This window comes from Protopterus annectens, chromosome 8.part0 (assembly GCF_019279795.1).
Source record: "Protopterus annectens isolate FY-2018-M chromosome 8.part0, PAN1.0, whole genome shotgun sequence".
Taxonomy (NCBI): domain Eukaryota; kingdom Metazoa; phylum Chordata; order Ceratodontiformes; family Protopteridae; genus Protopterus; species Protopterus annectens.
This window is the reverse complement of record NC_056741.1, coordinates 1,863,694,063-1,863,720,135: the sequence shown is the minus strand read 5'-3', so window position 1 is coordinate 1,863,720,135 and position 26,073 is coordinate 1,863,694,063. Positions and strand designations below refer to the sequence as shown.

General features: G+C 37.1%; 1 protein-coding gene across 1 annotated transcript in view; it reads left to right on the top strand.

The window, feature by feature from the left end:
• LOC122809686 (von Willebrand factor A domain-containing protein 5A-like) overlaps positions 1-13,618 on the top strand; it is a 130,215-nt gene extending 116,597 nt beyond the window's left edge. Inside the window, exon 9 of the mRNA XM_044081362.1 lies at positions 12,354-13,618. Coding sequence (XP_043937297.1) covers positions 12,354-12,433 — 80 coding nt within the window. The 3' untranslated portion in view covers positions 12,434-13,618. The remainder of the gene's footprint in view (positions 1-12,353) is intronic.
• The last annotated feature ends 12,455 nt before the right edge of the window (positions 13,619-26,073 follow it).

The following is a 26,073-nucleotide window of genomic DNA, read 5'->3' as shown; positions in this document are numbered from 1 at the left end:
GGTTGTAATACATTCCCCAATGACAAGAAAAATGTATCACACTCAGTTTGCAAGTGTTTATCCATCACTGAGACAGCAGAAAAATCAAAAGAGGTGGAGACAGGGGACATTTCTGTCTTTTGCCTCATAACAAAATAATAGATTTGGAAAGAACTCCATTGGCATAATCATGTGCACTGGGGTTGTGATATAATAGCCATACCCAATATATGGACATGCTGTGAGAAATGATAGTATCTCACCATGGCCCATACAGAATTACAATGCAGGGAATCAAACAGTTTGTTAAATTCTAGCAGCAAGCCCCCACTTTGTTTTCTGACAGCAACATTGAATAATAAGGCATGTGCAAAGAGCATCCAACTCCCTTAATTTCGTGGTAATGAAATCTAAATGATTCCCCATAACCAACTTTGGAATTATAGGCTCTAAACTAACTTCTAACACTTTAGAAAAAAATGTTTAATTCAGTTTGCAAGCATGAAATTGGCCTGTAGCTAGTAGTACATAAAGAGTCTTTGATAGGCTTTAGAGATATGCTTTTGTTCTAGCTGAGTCAGATTGGAAACATACACAGCCTCCATAGTCTATTGATAGAAATATAAAAAGGGAAACCTAGCACCTCTTTGAAGGAGTTTTAAAAAAAACTGTGGTAAGGCTGTCCAGCCCTGGGGGAGCCTTTCAGTTTGCTATTTTGATCTCCTACTGGGTAATAGGATATTTAATGGCTGTGAAAGCATCCTCTGGATTCCATAGCAACAGTAGGTTTCTAAGGAAGGAAAAGCTCCTCTTTTTTTTACCAAGAATATGCCTTAGACAGAATTTTATTTACTTGATTGGGTCACCTTGAACTATCCCTTTGTCATCCTTAAGTTCTAAGATATAGGATTTTTCAGCAGTTCACAAATGAAATGTATATTGTTCCCATTTTTCTCAAGCTACTGAACATGGAAGTTTTAATGTCTAATTTCAAGCACTTTAATTCCCCAAAGCATTTCTTTGTTCCTATACATTCTTCTTTTTGAGATCCTTCTCCTTAAGATTAAGCCTAGAGGGTGTGTGTGTGTGTGTGTGTGTGTGTGTGTGTGTGTGTGTGTGTGTGTGTGTGTGTGTGTGTGTCTTTTTTGCTGGACCTGACCACTCTTGTAAATCCATCCATTTAGACTTTACACTTTTCCCTTTAGCAAAGATGTTCCAGCAAAAGGCTGGGAGACACCCACAAATGAGGATATCAACTGAGGCAGTGGTATCTGTGTATCCCTGCACTGCAGCAGAATTGGGTTAAATGTCCACTGATTAAATCGTGAGTACCTCAGCAAACGTAGAGAAGGGTGGCCATTGAATGATCAGTCAGGGTATTGGATTGTGTAGAAATAGAGTTCACCCTATGCAATATATACTTATTGATTAACAAACATTCTGATTTTCTCACTAATCTAAATGCATAGTACATAAAATCTAGCTTAGACAGGTGATAAGACCTCCATACTTCAAACAACTGGAACTCTTCAGCAACATATTTAAGCTCCATAGATATTTTCACAAAATGGACCATACCAACTAGGAATTCTGCTTATATCTGAATCCATAACAACATTAAAGTTTCAACCCACCACTAACCCAAAAGAGGGCTGTCGCTTTATCAAAATCATAAGGGATTCTAGTATTATTATCATGTGCTAATCAGAGTGAGAGTCCAACTGCCCTTGTTATCTTTTAATACATGCTTGATTTCTAAACCCAAAGCCTGATGAATAAGGCTGGCAACACCACTTTTGGAAAGCAGTTATCTCACTTTCTATTTCAAAAACACCAACATTGTTCCCATTTTTAGATTTTAGTCTCTTGTAAAAAAAAAAGAACACTCTAACCATGCACTGATTTAATATAATAATAATAATGGCATTTGCCTCATAAGAAGAAAACACTCCCTTTTAAACATACTTTCTTTCATATAATTCATCCATATATTTTCTTGCATTAGACTGACTTATGCCAGTCACCATTTGTCTGGAATACAACTTTTTAAGAATAAATGTATAACCCAACCAGCAACAGCTGTAAAGCAGAACAAATAAAACAGCAGAAGAAGCCCCTTCAATAATGATAAATGAGGATATGTTTACATTATTAAGAGCAAGTCACACAAGAGAAAGGTGGAAGCTTTATATCAATAAGTTTCATGTACATAATAAATCTAAAGACAAGCACCAGCTTAGACATTTAACATCAGTAGACTGGCACAATTTAAACAATCCACAGTATTCCTTCAGAAATAGCCCACCTACACAATCACTCCACAGTAAGAAATATACCTGTCTCTAGTGAACATATGATGATTATTTTGTATTCCCCATAATGACAGTTGCAACACAAAAATTCACTCATGGTTTATCCCTTCAGAAATAAGACAGCTTTGCATGCCCAAAAACAATCATAGAAGTGCATGGGTACCAAAAATGCCCACAGTTCATGTAGCTTCACCAGATAAAACTTGATTAAATCCCATATTTTTCTGATGAGACTAATTTTACATATTCTCCCATGACTGTTCCAGTTGACTGATTTCTTCTGGTGCTATTTTTGGCATTGAAATCTTCTTGTCCAATGCATCCTTAGATTCTGTATCTTCCTTCTTGAGAAGTAATCTGTTGTACCTATTTTGAGTCATACGGGACTCAATACAAGTCTCTCTAACTGCTTCTTCCACAGTCATCTTCTTTGCAGTATCTCTACCCTTTTTTCTGTGCTTGTTGTTTTTGATGGGAGCTAGAGGCAGGCTTATCCCATTTTCTTCTCCCTCATGTCCTAGCACTTGAGGAGCTAGCAATTTCCATATACAACCATTTTACTATAGATGCATACATCTGTAAAAATCGATCTGCTTCATGCCGAATATAGAATAGTGTATGTCACATATCCTTCATTTTTTGGGACTCATACATTACCTCTAAATCCTTGATACCTGAAAGGACACAGATAGGGCAACAAATGTTTCCTTATATGATATAATGAAGCCCTACAGTCCGGTGTTATTCTGATCTCCTGATCCATCATCTTACGAGCAGATCCTCTCTCTCTCTCTCTCGTTCTCTCTTGACACCTTTAAAATCACTTCCTAGTCATTATAGCCCAAACATTTAAAGATAATTTGTCATGTTTCTTTTTCTGGTTAACCCAAAGAGCTTTTTCAATTATCATGGAGTTTGAGGCATTGAAGAGAATACTGAGCTTGTTTGTAATAAAGGCCAAGGGGGTCACAACTTCCACATTTTCAGGCAGTCCAATGGCACTGACATTATTCCTCCATGCCCAATTTTGTAATCCGTCTGGTTTCAAAGTAGCTTTGTGCTCCTGTTACAAAGAAAAACAGTAGTCTAAGCATATCTTGTATCACACAGGTAGGAAATTAAGCCAAGGGGCAGTGGCTATCATACTAAATAAAGTCTGACCTAAAGCTCTGTTCACATCATGGTATAATGCGTAAATAAAACATTTACCATTCTCTCATTTATGATACAATGCATTTCTACAGCTACATATTATAAATCATGGCTAGAATGATTACATGTTCTGTTTATCAATCCATCTACATTTGTCACCTTGCATACCAATTTTTGAGAATGAGAATATCTACATATTTATATATGTTTTGTAACTTGTTTTAATTGATATATGTTTATCATTTGATTATCATCTTAGAATCACTTGAATATCATATTTGTTCAACATTTCTGAGAACCTGCTCACCTACCTACTTATCAAATGTAATAAAGAAGAAATTAATAAACATATGTCTTATTTTCCTGTAAATGTTGTAGCTGGCTCAAATGTAGTACTGTAGTGGATTGATGCCTGGTCAAAAGTGAGTGTTGTTTTGCTAACACTGATTCTATTTAGCAGTTTAGCGTACTATGAGGATGTAGTTAATGTAATATGTTGTACATCCACTGCAGTTAATATATGGAGCTCCATGAAGGATTCCAGTGCTGTCCTGATGGGCTTACGCTCTTCTGTAACTCATTGTTGTCAGTCACCATCTTCTACTACTTGTTGCTATAAGCAGTCCTCAGATCCTACATGCTGGCATGCAAAATGAATATATATGTATGTGTGTGTGTGTGTGTGTGTGTGTGTGTGTGTGTGTGTGTGTGTGTATATATATATATATATATATATATATATATATATATATATATATATATATATATGGGTCTACTTCAAAAAAATCAAAATACCACATTATTGAATTACATTTCATTGAGACGAGTTTTCCGACAGTGCACATAATCAGAATTACACAACACTGAACCACAGAACATCGAAACCAACTCCCCGAATATCCCTAACCAACTCAACACTAAAAATACTACAAAACAGCAACCTAAACTCTCTGACTGACAACAGTAAGAAATAACTCACCCTCACCGCAAGTTCAACATTCACTACTGCCTTTACCCATAATTCTACACCACCTTACAGGAACAGCACTCCAACATATACTCAAAATAAATTAAAAACTATATTTCTCCATATTTGCAAGGGGTCAAGCCATCTGCACCCCCCTCCCCATATACCGTCCACATTAAATATACCAACTCTGAGATCACACTACCGTGAAAAAAAAGGCACATTTACAGGTACATTACCATTGCTGGTACTGACTACATGTCAGTAACCTGTATTCAGTGTTTAGTGGTTATATATTATGTGCACACTCAGCAAACTCATCTCGAAGAAATGTAATTCGATAATGTGGTATTTAGATTTTTATAAGTAGACCCATATATATAAACATACATATATAGCTATATGGGGGGGGGGTAAAATGAGACAGTTCCAATACAAAATCCCTCTAGATATTCATACAGGATATGCTATTCTCAAACATCGTGATTTAGTTAAAAGGGAGACATGTGGAGTGAGCTATGCTTCTGCAAGAGCATGGCTATGTACTAATCCTGTGACAACTAATGTGTACACTATATGGTAACATTTCTGAATCTGCCCCATTTTTTTTAATTACAGACAAGTCATATAAGGTATCCATAAACATTTGTAGCTCAGTCTGATCTCATATTAGTCAGTGTTTATTTATTCATTTATTTGTTTATTTATTTGAAATTTGGTAACCGGGTACATGGCCTGGTCAACTGGCCCTTTTCAACATGACCTGGGCACCAGATGAGCAACATATATAATTCAATGAAAAAAATATTAAAACTGAAAATAAATCATGTATTATACAATAACAAAAAATGCATATTGAAAGTAAATACACATGCAAAATGGTTAGCAATTAACTGCAATATTCACAACATTATTCATAATATTTTAAGCAACTTTGGAAATATGTACAATATTTATGTATACAGTATGGAGTTTTACCTTTATGTAGTACTTGTAAATATTCCAGTTACAGTAAGTCTGTAAGCCTATACAATTTATTTAATATCACTAAAGCCATTAGAGTCAATTTCTATTAGTAGATATTTCTTCAGTTTAATCTTGAAGCCATCACATGTAATTTGAAATTTCTGTATTTCTCCATGTAGCTGATTCCATGTTGCTGGTCTGAGTTTAGTGAAAGGTATTTTCTCAATGGCAGTGCCATAATATAGTCTTAACAAAATACCATCTTCCTGCCTTCCTTTCAAAGAGTACAATGGCTCTCTTATTTGTAAGATTGATTTTAGTGGTGGTCATTTACCCAGCATAATAATTTTGGACAATTAAGCTTTGATTAGCATACGAGCTTGGCTAGTGACTGGTGGTAGATGAATTCCCTGAATGGGAGAATTGCTGCTAAGTACTTGATCCCTCAGTAAACCTCCCTTGTGTGTCTACACATAGCTCTGTGAACTCCAACTGTTGATTTCAAAGCCAACATGATGCAAGGAAGCCACAATTTTTTTCAGACACAAGGCTGCCAAGTTCAGGATGTCCTTCCCAACTGGTATATAGCAAGAGCTTCAGAGGTGCTTTATTTGAAAATGGCTTAGTTTGGCTAGGTTAATTTCAAAGATGCTGGTTATCATGAAAGTGGTTTAATCTTTCCATTTAGCTCATTGCACTATGGATCTGCATTATTTTATTTTATGTTATTTATTTATTCGTGTTTGGCCAGGTTAGTCCCACTAGGCCAGCAATTTATTTTCCAGGGAGACCCAAGGTGACTGGAGAAATTTATCAATGATACAGAGAAATTCCTCTATTTTTTTCAATGTTCCAAAAGCATTTGGCTGTGTGAGTCATTAAAAAGCATGGAAAGTAATGGAGAGTTATGAAATGGCAGGGGGGGGGATGACATCATTACAGTTGTATTCTCATATACTGATTGTAAGAGTGTTTTTGTACTAATAATGCATGTAGTGGTAGTGAAATGTATGAGAAAGTTAGGGGAACAGAGTGGCAAATTTCAAAACTAGTTAAAATGTTTTGTAGATCATTTAGTGATTGTAGTAAGTAATAAAATATGGGTCTGTGAAGCAATAATAAAAGTGAACATACAGTTGTTTTTAGTTAGAATAAATAAACCAAGGCATCAATTGCATGGAAATACGATCATAATAGAGAGAGAAAGAATTAATTTTATCCAAATGAGATCAGTATTTTGAGGGAGAGAAAGAATTAATTTTATCCAAATGAGATCAGTATTTTGAGGGTAAACTGTGGAGAAGATGAAGTGAGTGTGAATCAGTTGAAAGAAAAGTTCTTTATTGTAAAATTTATTTGGAGTTTCTTTACCAGGATAGTCCATTGGGCCACAAATGGCCCGTTTTCAATGGAGTCCTGGGGAGAAAAGCTCCAGAAGGTTGATTACATAATACAAAGTAGGAACAAATTTAAAGTACACATTAAAAACACATTTGTCACACATTGAAAACGTAATTATGCATAAATACAGTAAATAAGAAAAAATAAGTAGGAAGGAAATATGTATTTACAAAGAGTGTCATCAACAATTGTCTCTTAGAACAAACATCTGGATTAATAGTGGGTAGTATTTGTTATATGGAGTAACAACAAAAATGCCAGTTTAACTTGCTCTAGTGTTTCTAGTGTTATAGAAGCAAGATAGGCATTAATGGGTCTATAGAAGAGTTGGAAGAAAGTGTAGTAGTTATTAGGTAGGGTGGGAACATGAGCAGATCCATTGTGAGGTTAGGTATGAGTGAAGTAAGTTTTGAACAAGGAGAGACTGTAGTGCGGATAAAAGCTGGAAGAGAATTCCAGAGGCGTGCTAGTGAGAAGGACATCAGTTGATTTCCAGCTGGATGTGAGGGTTTGTGCAGTTTGATTAAGTTGTGAGAATTTGATCTTAAAAGAGTGTCACGTTTATGCATGTCAAAGGTATTTGCTAGGGAGGGACAGAGAGATGGGTTGTGGATTAGTTTATGAGCTTGAATAAGTTGGGTGTGACTGAGGAAGTTGGGTAGCTTAAGCCAGCCTAGTTGATGAAGGGAAAGGCAATGGGGAGATGAGGCTCTGTGACCTGTGGCAAATTTGGTTATTTTATTGTAGCAAGATGAGAGTTTTTCTTTAAGGGAGGATTGCAGGTTGGTAAGGATAGTTGTACCATATAGTAGAGATGGGATCTGGTAAGTATTAGCTAGTGTGACTCTAGTAAAGGGAGAGATGAAGTGACTATGCTGGTAGAGCATACCTAGCTTTTTATGGGTTTTGTTGATATTGGCTTGAAGATGCTTTCCAAATTTCAGTTGGTCATCTATGATTATTCCTAATAATTTTGTGTTGGAGACTATTTCTAGGGAAGTATTGTTTTTCTGGTAATTGGGGCAGCCATGGTGGTGCAGTGGTTAGCGTTGTCACCTCACAGCAAGAGGTTTTCGGTTCAATCCTCGGCTGGGGTGTCTTCTGTGTGGAGTCCACATGTCCTCTCTGTGGCCGTGTGAGTTTCCTCTGGGTGCTCCGGTTTCCTCCCACATCCCAAAGAGATGCTGTAGGTGGATTGGACACTCTAAATTGGCCCTAGGTGTGAGTGTGTGCATCTGTGTGTGTGTGTGTGTGTGTGTGTGTGTGTGTGTGTGTGTGTGTGTGCCTTCAGTGGAAGGTTGGGTGCTGGGCTGGCAACTCGACACTGTAAAACTCCACTGCCAATCAGGAGTGGACAGGTGATCCACTGTGGCGATCCCTAACCGGGAAAAGCCAGAAGACGAAGATTGTTTTTCTGGTAATTGTAAGAGATTGTTTATCTAGGATAGAGTTTTTAGAGGGGTAGAATAGCACAAGTTTGGTTTTTGTAGCATTCAGGGCCAGATGGTTATCAAGCATCCACTGTTCAGCAGAGGAGAAAGTTGCTTGTGTAAGATAATTAAGCATGGTAATAGAGGGGGAAGAACAGATTATAGTAGAATCATTGGCGTATTGAATGAGGGTGGAGTTTGGGATGGCATGGTGAAAATTATTCTCATCATCATTAACCCTCTTTTTCCTCATTTTTACATGGGGTCCTGGTGTCACATCAACATTAGTCAATGTGATCAAATCACCTAGAGTCACCTTTACACCAATAAATAACTAACCTTCTCTGGGGAAAATGCAAAAAGAATTATTAGATGCTATATTGATTTTTAGGGGTGATCCAGACTGAATGCTCTTAAAAAGTATATATTGTACGATAAAAAAGAAAACTGAAGGTTACGTTTGAAAAATATTGTGTATTTTTGGCGGGAGGTCTACATAATTATTTTAAGTAATAAGAAAGTAAAACAAAGACAGAAAATAGGATAAGTAAGATGCTATATAAAATATGAAGAGATTTAGAGCCAAGAAAGTGGAAGGAAAACAAGGTAAAGAAAAGAAAATAATATAGGGAGAAGTTAAAGACATGAAAGGTAATGTTGTAAGGACCGAGGGGAAAGAGAAGAATTTGATATGAAAGAATAATGAAGAATAATTATGTTTATCTATTGGGTGAGCTGGGAGAGTAGATAAGAGAAGAGAAAGTGGTTAAGAATGGGTTGAAAAGGCCATTCTGGGAATGTAAGAGAACGGTGGATCTTTCCTTAGTGGCTGAGACTGAAAAAGGTTTCAGTGAAGGTGAGTATGAATTATAAGGTTTATCAAGTGAGGCTATGTGCTGTTTATGGGGTAGAGGAAATATCTCAACATGATTTTTAGAATGTAAAAGAAATGAGTTGTTTTGTGAAATGTCTTACTAATGCTATACCAGATGAATGAATGAATAAGTGCACAGTTTTATTCTGTAGCTCTGCAGCAAGAAATTTCAGAACTTAAGGTTGCAGAAAAAAAAAGTTTATTCCTTAGTGCATGAAGATCACATTCAAATCCTGTGTCCTGTACTGAACAGAATATAGTAAGCTGTGATGGCAGCATTGTAAAAATCTTTCCTCCATAGAGTTCCCTTGGTTTAAATAGTTGACACACAGATGAACTTGATGCAGTAGCTTTGTGTTACGCCTCTCAGTTATATGTCCAGCCTTATGCTCCAAGTAAACCAGAAGCAGTCATAGCAGTTTTAGAAGACTTCATCTAACATACACCCGTAAGTACAGGAGGTACTTTATTTTAGTAACTTTAGAGGGATTCATGTAACATAACATGCTTACACAGAGGATACGCCTTTATGATAGAGTTGCACTTATGCCATGATGTACGAGCCCTTTCTTACCACAATATCATGACATGTACCAATTTTATTTTATTTATTTTTTTTATTTTTTTTTTTTTTATTTTTATTTTTACATTTGTTGACCGGGCTAATCTAGCTGGATACATGCCCATTTTCAGTAGAGGCCCGGGGAGAAAAGCTCCAAAGACATATGGAATAGAAAAAATACAAAAATGCAAAATACAAAATATAAAATATAAAACTATAGTATAAGATATACAAAGGAGTAACAGTAAAGATACATGCAAAAAACTAAATTAGAAAGTGGTAGGAGTTTAAGTAAGCAAAAATTAAAATCCCCCCCCCCACACACACATAGTAGCAATAGAGAGCATTCATTAAAAATAGTATTAAACTGCAATACTTCGAATGAGCTTAGCAAGGGCAGTAAGGGATACTGTAAAAATGCAAGACAGTAAGTTTGCAATGTTGTTGAGATGTAGGATGTTAGCCAGGGTTAGTGCAGGGTATGTTGAGATATGATTTTAGTTTCTTTTTAAATAGTGTAAGAGATGACAGAGAAGTGAGGTCAGTAGGAAGTGAATTCCATAACTTTCCAACAGTGTTAGAGAACAGGGTATCACCTGCTAAGTTATAAGATCTGCAGGTGTTAATTCAGAAGTTTGTTGGATGACCGTAGGTTTTTAGGATTGTTGTAGGGGATGAAAAGGCTTGAGAGTATTGGTGTATTTGTGGGTTGAGAGAGGATCTTATGGGCTATAGCAAGCTGGAGATATTGTAAATGGTGTAGAAACTCAAGCCAGCCAAGTTGTTTTAGGTTAAGGCAGTGATGAGTCCTGAAAGGGGAGGCAGTAGCAAATCGAGCAATATTATTATAGGATACTGCTAGTTTGCTGAGGTTACTTTTAGAAAGATTTGTATAAATGGGAGAGGCATAGAGTAGAGTAGAGATAAGGTGAGTTCTTGCTAAAGCAGCCCTGGCTGTTGGTGTAAGAAAGGGTTTGACTCTATAGGGGGAACCTAGTTTTTTATTGACTGTTTTTATAGTGTTATTGATACGAGTATCAAAACTCAGGTTATTGTCAATTGTTATTCCTAGTAGTTTAGTAGTTGGGTCGGGAGAAAAAAGCATGCCATTGTTTGATGTGAGTGTGAAATGAAATGGGGGGGACTTAGTGAGAAGAGGAGCATTTTATTTTTTTTGGGATTTAGAAGGAGGCAACGGTCAGTGAACCATTGTTCGACAGTATTAAATGCTTTCTGGGTAAGGGTATGTAATTCAGTTGGAGAAGTAGCTGAACAGATAATAGTAGAATCATCTGCATATTGAATGCATGTAGTATGTGGAATTACTAACTGAAGATCATTTATATAAATGGAAAAAAGCAGAGGACCTAATATAGAACCCTGAGGGACACCGAGGGAGATGGGCAGGAGATTAGAAAGGTTATTGTGCCAAAGTACAGCCTGCTGTCTGTTTTCAAGTTAAGATTTGAACCAACTGATGGCTAAGGAATCAAGAGAAAGTGATTTCATTATACGTAAGAGGAGTTGGGGATTAACCATGTCAAAAGCTTTGGATAAATCAAGGAATACTACAGAGGAAGGAATACTTTTGTTCCAGTTTTTATTAATACAATCAGTGAATGATAGCAGGGCAGTGGTAGTACAGTGGTATGGCCTTAAGCCATGTTGACAGTTAGCTAGTAAGTTATTTTGTAGAAGGTATTGAAGAAGTTGCTTATGGATACACTTTTCCATGATTTTAGCCAGAGGAGATAGTAGAGCTATTGGACGGAAGTTAGAGAAGTCATAAGAGTTGCCACCTTTGTGTAATGGAATAATGTGGGAGATTTTCCAGATTGATGGGATATTACCTTCACTTATGGTTCTATTGATCAGAATAGATATTGGGTAGGCAATGGCTTTTGCACCTTTTTGAAGGTATTCTGCAGGGAGCTGGTCAGCTGAAGGGGTGTTGGGTTTAAGTTTTGTGAGTAGGGATGATATGGTGGAGGTGGAGACAGGTTGTAACTGAAATAAGAGGGGAGCAGTTGGGGATGAAATAGTAATATTAGAGGTATCAGGAGATAGGTGGTTGGGAAGAGCTTGGATGGCATTGGTGAAGAAGGAATTAAAGGCATTGGCAGTGAGAATAGGATTATTGGGGTTAGAGCCTAGTGGATTGGGAGTGATAGATTGCCCTGGGTGAAGAAGTTTGTTAATGCTGTTCCAAAACTTTTGAGGTTTGTTTTGATATGTCTCCTGTACTTGAAGGTAAAAGTTTTTTTTGTCTAGAATGATGGCTTTTTTTGTACTGTTTCTAAGTTGCCTAAAGGTTTGGTGATCTAATGCATTCTTAGTGGAACGCCATTTTCTCCAAGATTTGTTTCTTAAAAGGATTTTTTGCCTGGTGATCAGACTGGTACTGCAGTCTGATCTCAATGGTGCAAAATAAAGAAATACACATATTAGGTATATACCCTATGTTTAGCAAAGACAGCTACAGAACAGGTTTCATTCATATATGTTAAAATTCAAAAGGGCAGTTGGCTTGCAACTGTATCACAAGCACTCTTTGTACTTACTTTTAAAAATATGGACCATAGTTGTTTCCTGTGATTGCTGTTTATGCTTTCAATTTTATTAATTCTGTTTATATCTATGTTCATTGGTGAGTATTATCTAAGTTAAAGTAAACAATCAGATCCTTATCTTTGTATGTTTTAATTCACAGGAGTTGATTTTGGAGAACTAATCATTGTGGGCAACAATTTCTTGAAGACAGAAGTCAAACAAAGCACTCTAGGACTCTGAGAGGAATCTTTGAAGAAATACTTGTCCATTTGCTCAAATTGATATGTTCAGCATACATGTATTTTTTAATTTTTATATTTAAATATGGCTTAAACATGTATTTCTAAATTTAATAATATAATGCACTTCAACGCTGGCATACACGTATATGACACTACATACATGAAATGTAATTTTTTGTGTCAAAGCTTAATTTTTTTTAATATCTAGAGCTGTGTAAACTATTTTTTACTGCAGTCTGATCTGGAATCAAATGCATAACATTAGTTTTGTGATTAATATGAAGGATATATAAATGAAATAAAATGTAACATATTGTAGTTATCATATGAAGCCATGTTTATCAGCAGGCTACACTGATTCTGAATAAATGGTACAAATATTTTTAAACATCTAAAAAAGTAATGTTTTCCATGTGTTGTACCTTCACATTTATGGTATTCCACACTGCTTTACTGTAACATCTGTATATTTCTTTTTTGACAACTTTTTCACCAAATTAATTATTTAAATACTGTAATACTGTGGAATTTTATTTATAGTATGTTTTTTATTCCTGCTTCTCTGTCAACATTTTGTTTTACCACAGTATTACATTAGGTTTTAAAATAAACAAGAGAGCCAGGAAACCCAGTTTGGGGAAAGTGATTTAAGCACCGGATTAATCATTCTAAATCTCCATTTGCAGGTTGGGTGGTTCATGTCCAAAGCAAAAATTACCAGCTTATGCACACCACATTACCTTTCTAAATAAAGAATGAGACAACATTTCCATTTGTTTTTTACATACATATATTAATTAATTAATGGATCCATTTACTTTCAGCCACCAAAACCATGGCTTAAAAGGCAATGTAAAGAAACACATTATACTACCTTTTGGGAAGTCTGGTACCACAGCAAACTACATCATCAGCAAAACACCTCTGAGAGTTAACCCATTAGTCAGGGATCTGAGAACACATGTAGACAGTACCCTGGCCTTTGACCAACATATATCCAAGGTAGTAAGGAAATCCCCTTAGGTTGCTCAATTTATAAGTAAGTGAATGGCATCTAGGTCCAGGGGAGTCATTGTACCACTGTACTCTGCCCTCATTGGACCCATCATTGAGTATACTGCCTCCTTTGGTATGTAACTGACCAGACACATACAGCTAATGTCCTCACAAAGAGGATGCAGGGCAAAAACACAATGTCCTATGCAGATTGCCTCAAAGTCCTATCTCTATACTTAGTTTCCTACAGGTTACTGAGAGGTGATCTATGCCTGGAATACAAGACATCTCTGGCTCTCAACTCTGATATCCACAAAACAAATAACATCAGGACTACTAGATCTAAAGACTGAAATTTTGCTTGTGGCATATATAGGACATGTTAGACAGACAGATATGTATGTCAGAGAATCCCTTTCTCAGAAACAGGCTCCCCATCCATGTAAAACAAAGTGCCTCCCTAACCCTATTTAATCCTAAATCGGATCACTGGATGGGAAATCGAAAATTCACCCCTGGTCTGGCACCCAAGTCTCTGATAGATAAAGGCAGCCAGTAAATCATGTCATAACAAACAATCACCTCTATATAAATGTCTAAAACATAGAAATTTTGGAAAAGCCGGGGTTGCAGGGGTAGGCTTATAAAGGCCCTAATGGTCATTAGCCTAGTATACACCTATGAACATATTAATAATTCATGCATGCATTCATTCATAACTAATCCTCCAATAGCTGCTTTATATTATTCAGGGTTCCAGCTAGCAAAAAGAGTATGCATTTCTGGATATGATACCAGTATGTTGAAGAATGTGTGCACATGCTTGTGCGCACACAGAAAACACATGCACACACATGCAGATCCTAGTGCACTTTTGGATAGCATCAAAGATTGAAACAATACTAACTTCATCAACTTTAATCATAACCTGACATAGAAATGGGGTCCATTCCTGTCATGGTATTAGAAACCCAAAAGGCTTATATAAATTAAATCAGGAGAAACCCTAGTAACAAACGTACATAAACACATATATACATGTTCGTATGTGTGTGTGTGTGTGTGTGTGTGTGTGTGTGTGTGTGTGTGTATTGTTGTGTCTTTTGGATTTTCCTGGTTAGGGGTCACCACAGCGGAACTCCGGTCTGCTAATGATTGGCAGTGGCTTTTTATGTGCCGAGTTGCCAGCCCTGATGCAAAAATTACCAGCTTATGCACACCAAAGGTACGCCCATTCACGCATGTCTTCACACAGAAGACGCTCTAACTGAGAATCGAACAGGACAACATCTTACTGTGAGGCGACAATGCTACTGCAGCACCACCACCTTATTCCCCACTGTACCATGCTCCAGTTAACTGATTCATGTGACAGTGCACTTTTGTTTAAGTGCACTTTCGCTAAAGTGGGGCTAGGCTTTCTGTTGTTTGAAAGTGTGTTTTCGATCAACAGAAGTAGACCCATATCTGTATATGTATATATAATATATGTATATAGTTCTATACCATTTGATAAAAAAAAAAAAAAATGATGAAACTCAAAATGTTGAACACACAAGATCATTAAAATGGAATTTGCCCTTTAGCCATTGTTGTGCTATCCTGGAGATGGAATGTAAAATTTGCATATGGTGTGAGGGATGCAGCTAATTAACTAAATAGGTTTTGATGTTTTCTGTTTTCAAAATGTTGTGATTCAACATTTTTGTTCTGAGCAACCATAACAGAACCATATATATATCTGTGTGTGTGTGTGTGTGTGTGTGTGTGTGTGTGTGTGTGTGTATGTATATATATATATATATATATATATATATATATATATGTATATATATATATATATATATACAATATATATATAATATATATATATATATATATATATATATATATATATATATATATATATATATATATATATATATATACACACACACACACACACACACACACACACATATATATATATATATATATATATATAAAATTTCTGAACTTCTAAATATAAAAAAAATAAAATGAAAAGTGGCTGCAACAGCAGATAAACTTTTAAATATTTAGATAAATAAAAATATGCAGACTAAGAACAGATAATTAAGCTTCCGTTCTTCATAGGTGGTAGAACTTTTTCAGAATGCAATACATTTTAATGACAATATGATAAAAACTAAGATACATACCATGTGAGACAACATTAGAATCTTAATTATTCTTATATACATTAACCAATGAATGAGCAGTATACATTCAAACTGAACAAAAGAACACGTAAAACTGAATATATGCAAATTAATCAGTTAAACCATCTCAGAGCACATTTTATGTTTATATGTTCATTTAAACTAGGGGAAGCTTCAGAGTTCAACAGTAGCTGCCACTTAAGTTCCCTTAGTTCCAAGTAAGTATCAGTATTACCAAAGAAAACATCAACCTGTTCCAACACCAAAAACTGGAACTTAACAAAATTAGCACGTCATACTATGTTTAGCAATAGCATTGTTCATGTTCCTAGACCTAATAGCCCCCAAATGCTCTTAAATTCTGTCTGACAGTCTTCTAGAGGTTTGCCCTACATAAAAGCTGCTGCATAAAGAACAAATACCAGCATATACAACAGAAGATGAGTGACAGACTGTCTAGAAAAAGTGACAGCATATTTGCAGTGTGGGAACTTATAAAAAGAGCATAAACAGATGTAGGGGCACACAAAACATTTATGACAAAATATTCTGTAGAATCAGAGTTAGGTGTTTCTAAAAGAAATTGTTTACCCCTGTTTTCAAAGCAAGCCCTTATGTTCCTGGATCTTTTAAAAGTAAATGAGGGTGAGGTACAAGAGAAGATCCATTCTGCTGTTTCTGTCAATATATCACAGTTATACTGTAAAATCTGTCTAATTTGTGTCATGTCCCTATATATGGGTAATGGAAAACTTAGAGTTTTGTCAGTGTCCGAAGGGGTCTTAGCCGAACGTTTAAAACCAAATCTTAAAATAAGTAAATGTTTGGTGTATCTGTTAATAGCTACCTCATTAAATAAGTTATTAACAAGAGTGTGTGGATAGTGTCTCATGTAAAACATATGTTTCAATAGTGTAGCTTGTGTTTCGAAATCATTATCATGACTGGTGATCCTAGAAATGTGGATAAATTGTCCCTTTATTAAGTTTTTCTTCATAAAAATGGATATTGACTTGTGAAATCCAAATAGCAATTTTTATATGTTTCTTTTCTGTAAACTGTTGATTTTAATTCACCTGTAGAAAGTTGCTCTATTTTGGTGTCTAGGAAAGTGATAGAGTGACCTTGACTAGATATTACTAGTTTAAGAAAATCCAAGCTTTTTCTCATGTCAAATATAAATGTATCAAGTATAAATGTACAAATGTTCATTACCCTCCCATGAAAAAAAGATATCATCTATGTATCATAAAGGGAAAAAAGCTTACACCAACCGCTATGTTATCTTGAGATGCCGATAAACTCCAACCAGTCCAGTATTCAAAAGCAGCACCAAAAGAACTTAATAAAAACTTCAGCGTTTATTAAAATATCCATAAGTACCACATAGCAGTATCCTAAAAGTTAAGCGCTTTCACCCGTTAACAATACGGGCTTCATCAGAACTGAATTCAATACTAAAAACAGTTGCAATTTAAATAATCTTTTTGGCACCAAATGATGTAGCCAAATTAAAGCTACAGCTACTAAATAACAATAACAAACATATATTTAAAATTAGTTGTATGTATATACACACGTTCAGATAGATGCACAACAAAGTTCTGACACAAATTAATATATTAAAAAAATTAATATATAAAAACATACGAGGTAGCTTTATAATTAGATGTATTATATTATAGTAGAGTTAATCTAGTATGTAAAGCAACGGCTTGATAGAAATAAAATCATTCAACCCAGGGGGAGAGGATGCATCAGTAAAAAGTTGCCACCACAATTCCTTGTATGATAGATACCCTTATAGTTGCCCCCTCTTGGGTCTGGCTTAATGATAGCCAATATAGACAAGTGGTGACTGGCATAAGTCAATCTAATGCAAGAAAATATATGGATGAATTATATGAAAGAAAGTATGTTAAAAGGGGGTGTTTTCTTCTTATGAGGCAAATGCCATTATTATTATTATATTAAATCAGTGCATGGTTAAAGTGTTCTTTTTCTTTACAAGAGACTAAAATCTAAAAATGGGAACATTGCTGGTGTTTTTGAAATAGAAAGTGGGATAACTGCTTTCCAAAAGTGGTGTTGCCAGCCTTATTCTATCAAGCCATTGCTTTACATACTAGATTAATTCTACTATAATATAATACATCTTATTATAAAGCTACCTCGTATGTTTTTATATATTAATTTTTTTAATATATTAATTTGTGTCAGAACTTTGTTGTACATCTATCTGAACGTGTGTATATACATACAACTAATTTTAAATATATGTTTGTTAATGTTGTTATTTAGTAGCTGTAGCTTTGCTTTGGCTACATTATTTGGTGCCAAAAAGATTATTTAAATTGCAACTGTTTTTAGTACTGAATTCAGTTCTGATGAAGCACGTATTGTTAAAGGGTGAAAGCGCTTAACTTTTAGGATACTGCTATGTGGTTCATATGGATATTTTAAAAATGCTGAAGTTTTTATTAAGTTCTTTTGGTGCTGCTTTTGAATACTGGACTGGTTGGAATTTATCGGCATCTCAAGATAAAATAGCGGTTGGCGTAAGCTTTTTTCCCTTTTTGGTTCAGTTGTTGTGCGAACGCCATAGATTTAAATATATGTATCATTTATAAACAATAACATGTTTGAAACTATTCAAAGTTGATAAGTGTTCCAGTTCCCAAGTACTGAGGACAAGGTTAGCAAATGCAGGAGCTACCTTAGATCCCTTTGCCACTGCCCTTATTTGCTTATAGATTTTTTCATTAATAAAGAAAAAGTTTTAAGTACAATCTCCATAAGTGTGACCAAAGTATTAACTTTAACAGTAGGAAAGCTGGTGTATTTCTTAAGAAATAACTTCAAATACATTAAACCTTTTTTATGGTAACACAATGCTTCTACATCCATAGTGACAAAAATACAATTAGATAACATTTATTTCTTCTTATATAACTCATCCAAGAAGGCCCAAGAATCTCTTAGATAAAAAGTTGTGGACTGTACAAGAGGGTTGAACACTGCATCTAGATATTCTGCTGTTTTTTTTCTGTTTTTGTCTTCTTATTACAGATGATGTGTCTGAATGGAGGGTTACTTTGATCTTTATTCATTTTTTGGAATTCCAAAAAGTCTACCCAAGCTTGGTGACGTAACAGACATAAATAAATATTCATCCATAGAAATAGCATTATCAGCCTCTAACTGTTTAAGAGATTTATCAATAGCATTAAAATGCTTATTGACTGTATTAACATCAACTACTTGGTAAAACACATTGGGCAGGATTCACAAAGCCTCCATGTAAGAGATACAAGGCTTACACGGAGGCTGCAGTTAAACGGTGTGATGTCAGCATGTCATGCATATGAATGAGGGCATGCTGAATCACACCTAAGGCTAACACGGTCCGTGGAAGACAGCAGGGGGCGTGTCCGTAGGCCGAGCCCTGCAAGCGGACACGCCCCCAGAAGAGTAAAAGTGCACAAAGTAAACCCCCATGACAGAGTACATGGAAATGTGAATAAACACAACACAACACAGACTATGAACATAAAATCAGATAAATGAACATGTTTAATATTTTTTTTAAACTGTAAAGATGTTTGCCCGTGAGTGCGCTCATTTGCACGGGCGTGCCCGTAGCTCAGCCACAGTTAGCAGTAAGTGGAAAAGCATATAAGAACTAACTATGCAAAGTAAGCAAAAAAGCAATAGCGTAGAGGTAGAGACGTTGGCTGAAGGGCAGGCAGTCATGGTTCGAGCCCCCACCCCATCAATTTTTATTTTTAGTGAAATAAGCACGAAACAAGTCCCTGACACATATGTACACATATAAAATTATATTTTATGTAAAATGTAATGAAATAGGCCAGTTATTGTGAAGAAATGTGAGATAAAATAATAACAAATGCCAGATGTGCCCATAGCTGAGCTATAGTTTAACAAGTTGAGTGCATCTGCCCGTAGGTGAGCAGTGGTTTAACAGGTGCAAAATGAGTGCCAGTAGGTGAGCAGTGGTTCAATAGGTGCAAAATGAGTGCCCGAAGGTGAGCTGAGCGTAACCAGCGTAACCCGTTTGCGCGGAGCTGCGCACCGCGCCAACAAGCTAACCGACGGGCAACGTTGAGCAAGCTGTAACAAAACTGCCTTTACACAGACACACCCCCTAGCCTGTCTAGACAGACATAAAATATAAAAAGCAGTGGCCATGTTAGAACCCAGGATACCATGCACCATAGTCAAGGTACTGAACCACTAAGCCATGACAGCTGTACTTAGAAATGCAGTAATAGCAAATATATAGGAATGAATAGAAAGAGGAGCATGGCAAAGCAGGTTTTGTGAAGCTGATACAATTCCAAAATGGCCAATCACAGATAAGTGCGGGAAAAACAGCATATATAAGCCCCATAGGCGGGAATACACAGCATAACCGATTGTAGAACTAACCTGCAGCCAGAATGTCAGGAGTAGGTGAGGGTAGTTGCTTCCGAGCACAGAGGTGGGGTGTTGAGGAGTCCAGATATATGGTCTGGCTCCTTGTCCACAATCATGAGGCCCAACTCATGCAGGGCCAGGTCCTGTGGGGAGCATATAGGGCTGAGGCGTGGGACCGGTTGGCTCATGATCTCACCAGTGCCACAGGGATTCCAAGGACTGGTGAGCAGGTCCGTCACCACCATGCGGACCTGAAGAGATGTAAGCAGGACCAACTGAACCGTTGGATCCAGGAGGCCCGGCAAATGCCCAACGCCCCACTACTGAGTAAGTTACATTTAATTATGTATGTAAGAAATTAACCTAGCTGATATTATGGAGATGTGTATTCCAATATTACTTTATTTATATTACAGCTGCAGATGTCCGTTCTGCGAACCACAGAGCCTATGGTGATAGGCTGGTGTGGTTGCGCCACCAGGCAGGTCAGTAATCCTTCCCCTGTAACTGTAAAGAAATATAAATCCTTCCCCTGTAACTGTAAAGAAATATAAAAGTATGACAGTTAGCAAAAGAGTGCAGTGTAGTCACTAAGTAATAAAATGTGCAAGTAACAATGTAAGAGTGTTTGCAAGTAATGCTTGATTACAAAAGTGTGTTGCAGTCTGTAATCCAAACAGAAAAATGAAAATGTATGAAATAAAGTCTGAAATAAAGTTGCCCCACCTGTAATATAATAGTACACAACCTGCAGCAGGCTGAAAAGTACAGCTGCAGAAGATGAGCAAATCACATGTGTGAAATATAACGCTGTTGAAATACTGAAACATGACAGAAGTGAGACTGTTGGAAAGGATTGTAATAACTACAGGTAAAACATGTCAATAAAGCCTAGAAGTAAGTACCATCCTGAATTGTAAAATTAAAACAAGTGAGAGAGTGTGAGAAAGAGTTAAGAATCCACCAATAAAGTAGCAATAACCCCTGAATAAAGTATACTGCAGTCAGTACAGAATTAAATGAATGTGACAAGCAGAACCAAACTGCAAAATGTGTTCAAAATGTTGCTGCAGCTGGAATGTGTATCCCAAAATCTGGATATGTTGCTCTCAGTCTGCAATATGCAGATAGTATGATTGTCTGAAATACCAAACATCCACAGTTGTCTATAGCTATATAAAGCAAATGTAGCAGGATGATGTAGCTAAACAAAGCCAGATATGAACGTGTATGAATAACAATAAAATGTATATTGATGTAGCAGTAACAGTCCTATCACCAACTTGAAGTAGTTATCACATAGGAAACTTTAGGTAGAACAGTAGTGTGTATATATCTGCAACTATTTGAAATGTACACATATGTATTGGTATTTGAAGGTGTTAATTATATTTTCTTCACCCTACCCTATAACCACATATAATCCATTCCACGTGAAATTGATATGTGCAATCACAATTAACACCCCTGGACATTTGTCCTGTTGGGTCATACATATTTGCATGTACGTTGATGCATCTGCCCTGTTCATACATCCAAACCTGATGGCCTGTTGCCATCAATCAACCCTGCATGTTGTTGGACTGTGTATTGCTGTTCAAATTATGCATGTGTTATGCTCGCTGTTCAATGGTGTGAATATCTGGGTGTTTGGTTAATGGGAATACTAATGCATGCTGTTACAACTAATTGCGAATGGTATTTTATGTTACTAACCCAAACTGTCATGACATAATGCAAAACATAGGACGACAGGGAAGGCGGGTTCCAGCGGACCCACCTCTCCCACCTCAGCTGGTGAGTGCACCTGGCAGCAGTGCCCAGTCTGGACCCTCCTCCGGTGGCCCTGTGCCACCTGCGGGTGGAAGCGCTGCAGGGGATGGGGCTCGTCCCCCCTCTGCAAGTGTGGCCAGAGGAGAACCACCACTCACCCTTCGTAGCGTCAGGACTGTGGTGCGTAGGGAGATCTGGGAATCTGTTCTTGGGCCCCTATGCCAGCTTGAGGCACAGGTGGCACAACTTATGGGCATGCCTGTTGCCCGGCCTACACAGCCCCCAGCACAGCCCCATCCTGGGCAGTGAAGGAACAGTGGCAACTGCCCATGGGTGGGGATATCAGTTCCACTGTTGCCATCTGTGGGCTCATGGTCTCTGGATATCCAAACATCCGTCCCCGTCAATTGTGTAACCCCCCCCACACGTGTCATACACCGCCCCTGTATGCGTCTTGTTTGTCTTGTCTGTTGACCTACCCAACATACCTCCCCAGCTATACCGACTTCCTTTACCTGACATACCACTCTCACTTGAAAAAAAAAAAAAAAAAAAAAGGGCACTCTGTACCCACAACAAAATTACGCCCCATACATAGCTGCCCATTCCGCACACATGTCTGCTGGACATGGAAACTATCAATTACAATTGGCTGTACAACAAGTATTATTGTTGTCCTGACACCTCTCTCAGGGGTGGAAGGTTTCAAATGTCACACCAAATTACAAACATATGCACAGCTGTTGCTGATGAAGAAATGGGCAGCTATGGGCCTTACCTGCATCCCTCTTGCAAAACCCAAGCTTGTTTCCCTACTGTCTTACCCTCTTTGTGACCCCTTTTTCACCACTTTCCTGTCTCCCCATTTTCATTTCTTTCAAAGAAAATAGTGCGGGTGTGCACCAGAGTAAGCACTGTTAAGCGGTTGTAAGCGGGTGTGCGTGGAGCTGAATGCCAGTGCGCATGCAGGAGCTTCGCGCAAACCAGCGCTAACCCGGTTACAACTGCTTAAAAGTGCCTTAGTCACTCTGATTGACAGGTCCTGTAGTCAGTTCAAAAGCAAAATAAAATCCCACTGTCAGTCCCGAACCCAGGACCTTGTAAACAATAGTCTGCATGACTTAACACTAAGCCATGACTGTAAGACAAGAATATTGTGCTACAATAAATATATCATGTAATAGTAGGAATGAATGTAAAGGGAATATAGGATGCGTAGTACACAAAGCATGTCATGTATATTTACTGACAAATCTTGTGGATTTCTATAATAGTAGTGTGTGAACAGAAACAGCCATGCTAGTTGGTAGCTAGTAGGTAATAATGTCAGTTATTATACGAATATAAATATATGTATTATATATATATATATATATATATATATATATATATATATATATATATATAGTTGTAGGTGTCAGTGTACATACACACTTAGTACAGGAAACAGGAGAGATGAATGGAGAAATGCGAATCTACAACACAGCCTGAATCATGAGAGAGATACTAACCTTTACACTCACAGAACAGTGTCCACAGCATACTAGCATGGTCCCCGCCCTTACAATCTGAAAGGGCAATGTCTATCTCACATACCCTTTTGTAGCACTGTCCTGAAATCGCAGTGAGAACTGCAATCAGTACACAACTGGCTGCATGCAATTAGCAAATGCTGGCTTACAATTGGTGCAAAGGCCATCACATGGACTTATGCAGATACCTACAAAAGCATCCTGTACTCCCACTCCACACATGCAATACTTTCATTGCACCATCTGGAGGCAGAGAGAGAGATAGAAAGAAAAAAAGAAAGAAAGAAGGAAAATAAGAACACAAACAAAAACCACACGTAAGACAAACTAAGTTGAAGCTGTCATTAGTGTCAGTATCAAGCTGGGCTAGCAGCAGCAGGAAGCTATACTAACAGTAACGCAACCAGCTGCGACAAACACAGGTAAATGTAAAGTAACAAGTTAATAGTCTACATACTGTGAACCCTCCATATGTGTTATTGGTCTTTATCTATATGTATGTCTATGTGATAAGTTGTGTGCACATAGTTTTACCCAAAGGGGATGACTATACATTACATGTAATTCAGTGTTAGGCCATGATTCTGGCACCAGTTGCCTGTTACAGTGAGGCCTGTCTGTAGGATGTGTGTGTCAGCTGGTGTAACGACTATGGCGCTTAGTTCGCAGTCATCTGGGAACTTTGCCATCCACAACCCACACATGTTCGCTTTCACATCTGAGAAGTAAATGCCAAACAAGAGGGGTACTAGGACAGAGCCCTGTGGGATACCACATGTGACTGGCTTTGAGTCTGACATGGCTCCCGCAATTTTGATTTTATGGATTCTGTTGTTCAACCAGTGTGCAACCCATCATGTGACATATGTATTAACATGTAAGCTGATGAGCTTGTCTATGATGCCTGAGTGGAGTACTGTGTTGAAGGCCTTAGGCAAGTCCAGGTAGGCCGTATGGACTGCTTTACCCTCATCAATGGCTGTAGTGACTGCTTTAAAAAGGTCGTTATAGCTCCACAATTCACAGACCACACCAACTAGTGTGTACGGTGTTCTTAACGCAAAATAAGTTTATTTTTCCACAGTGTAACAAAGCGTTTTCGCCAGTCAAAATAGAATAGCTTCTTCAGAGAAACATTAAAACTTTTTAAGTGTTGGCGCTCTTTATACAATACAAAACGGACATGCTCTGTGTAAAATACACGTCATTTCCTTACTGTAAGATTTTTTATACACATACATCCTTTATAAAAATGTCTTAGACATACAAATATAAAAAAGAATTTAAAAAGAAACTGTCCGTGTCGGTCCATACAACTCCCTCCATTTAAAAACTAGCTTCATACACCAAAGTAACATCTCTTGTCTCCTTAAATTGAAAAGTTACCTTAGATAGTTCAATTCCTAGGTAAATATTGGATAGTACCCAGGGGCATAACAAGTGACTTTTCTAACTGTATATACTCATTTTTACGGAAGTGAATTGGGTATACAATGGTAATGTTGAAGTCTACTAAGGTATTTTTCTTACCCTGTCATTATTTGTATATTACAGATTTTAGATAGATACACCAATGCCCAACATTGAGTGAGGGTGCATTAGGGACTTGTATTAAGGATATTTTGCTGCCCCAAAATGTATCTAGTTTTTTATTAACTGCATTTTTTGTTTTTTATTAATTGCACTTATGATATAAATACATTTTTATGTTTCTCACTTTACAAATTATGGGACATACCTTTATATTTAAGACGAGGTAATAGTACAGGAGTGTGGTTGACTGATGTAGCAGTCACTTACTTCAAGACCATATTACATATTGTATAAGAAATAATGTTATGGATATGGTAGGAGACTCTAGCTTTGGTGTATGAAGCTAGTTTTTAAATGGAGGGAGTTGTATGGACCGACACGGACAGTTTCTTTTTAAATTCTTTTTTATATTTGTATGTCTAAGACATTTTTATAAAGGATGTATGTGTATAAAAAATCTTACGGTAAGGAAATGACGTGTATTTTACACAGAGCATGTCCGTTTTATATTGTATAAAGAGCACCAACACTTAAAAAGTTTTAATGTTTCTCTGAAGAAGCTATTCTATTTTGACTGGCGAAAACGCTTTGTTACACTGTGGAAAAATAAACTTATTTTGCGTTAAGAACACCGTACACACTAGTTGGTGTGGTCTGTGAATTGTGGAGCTATAACTGCTTTCTTCGGAAGGTTGGACATTTTGCTTTGGTTTGTTTGTCGGTATTTATGGCTTCAGGTTCACTATCCAGTCCGGCTAGTCCGAACATTTTTGGGTCTACGAATTTAGAAAGACCCAGTTCTAACAATGATATGGCAACATTGTTAGTTGTGATCACACAAAGACTTGATCAATTGAATTCACGGTTGGATAACATTGACCGTGGAAATGGCAGGAACAACAATACTGGCGGTATGAGTGTAAGCAACGGATCTGGGAATATGGACACTTCTTCTATTCCAGCAGGTCAACGGAATGTTAACTCTGCAGCCGACAACGGCAATTCTATGGCGCCCGCTTCCTCGGATTCCTTGGGTGATAACAATGGTCAATACAACGTGCTTATTGGGGTTCCGGCTTTAGGCGAATGGATTACAGCCTTGGATTCCTTCGCATTTACACAACAAGGTTTGCAGGAACTACCGGCACTACAGGAGGTTAATATGGTAACAACTGTGGATACCTTAG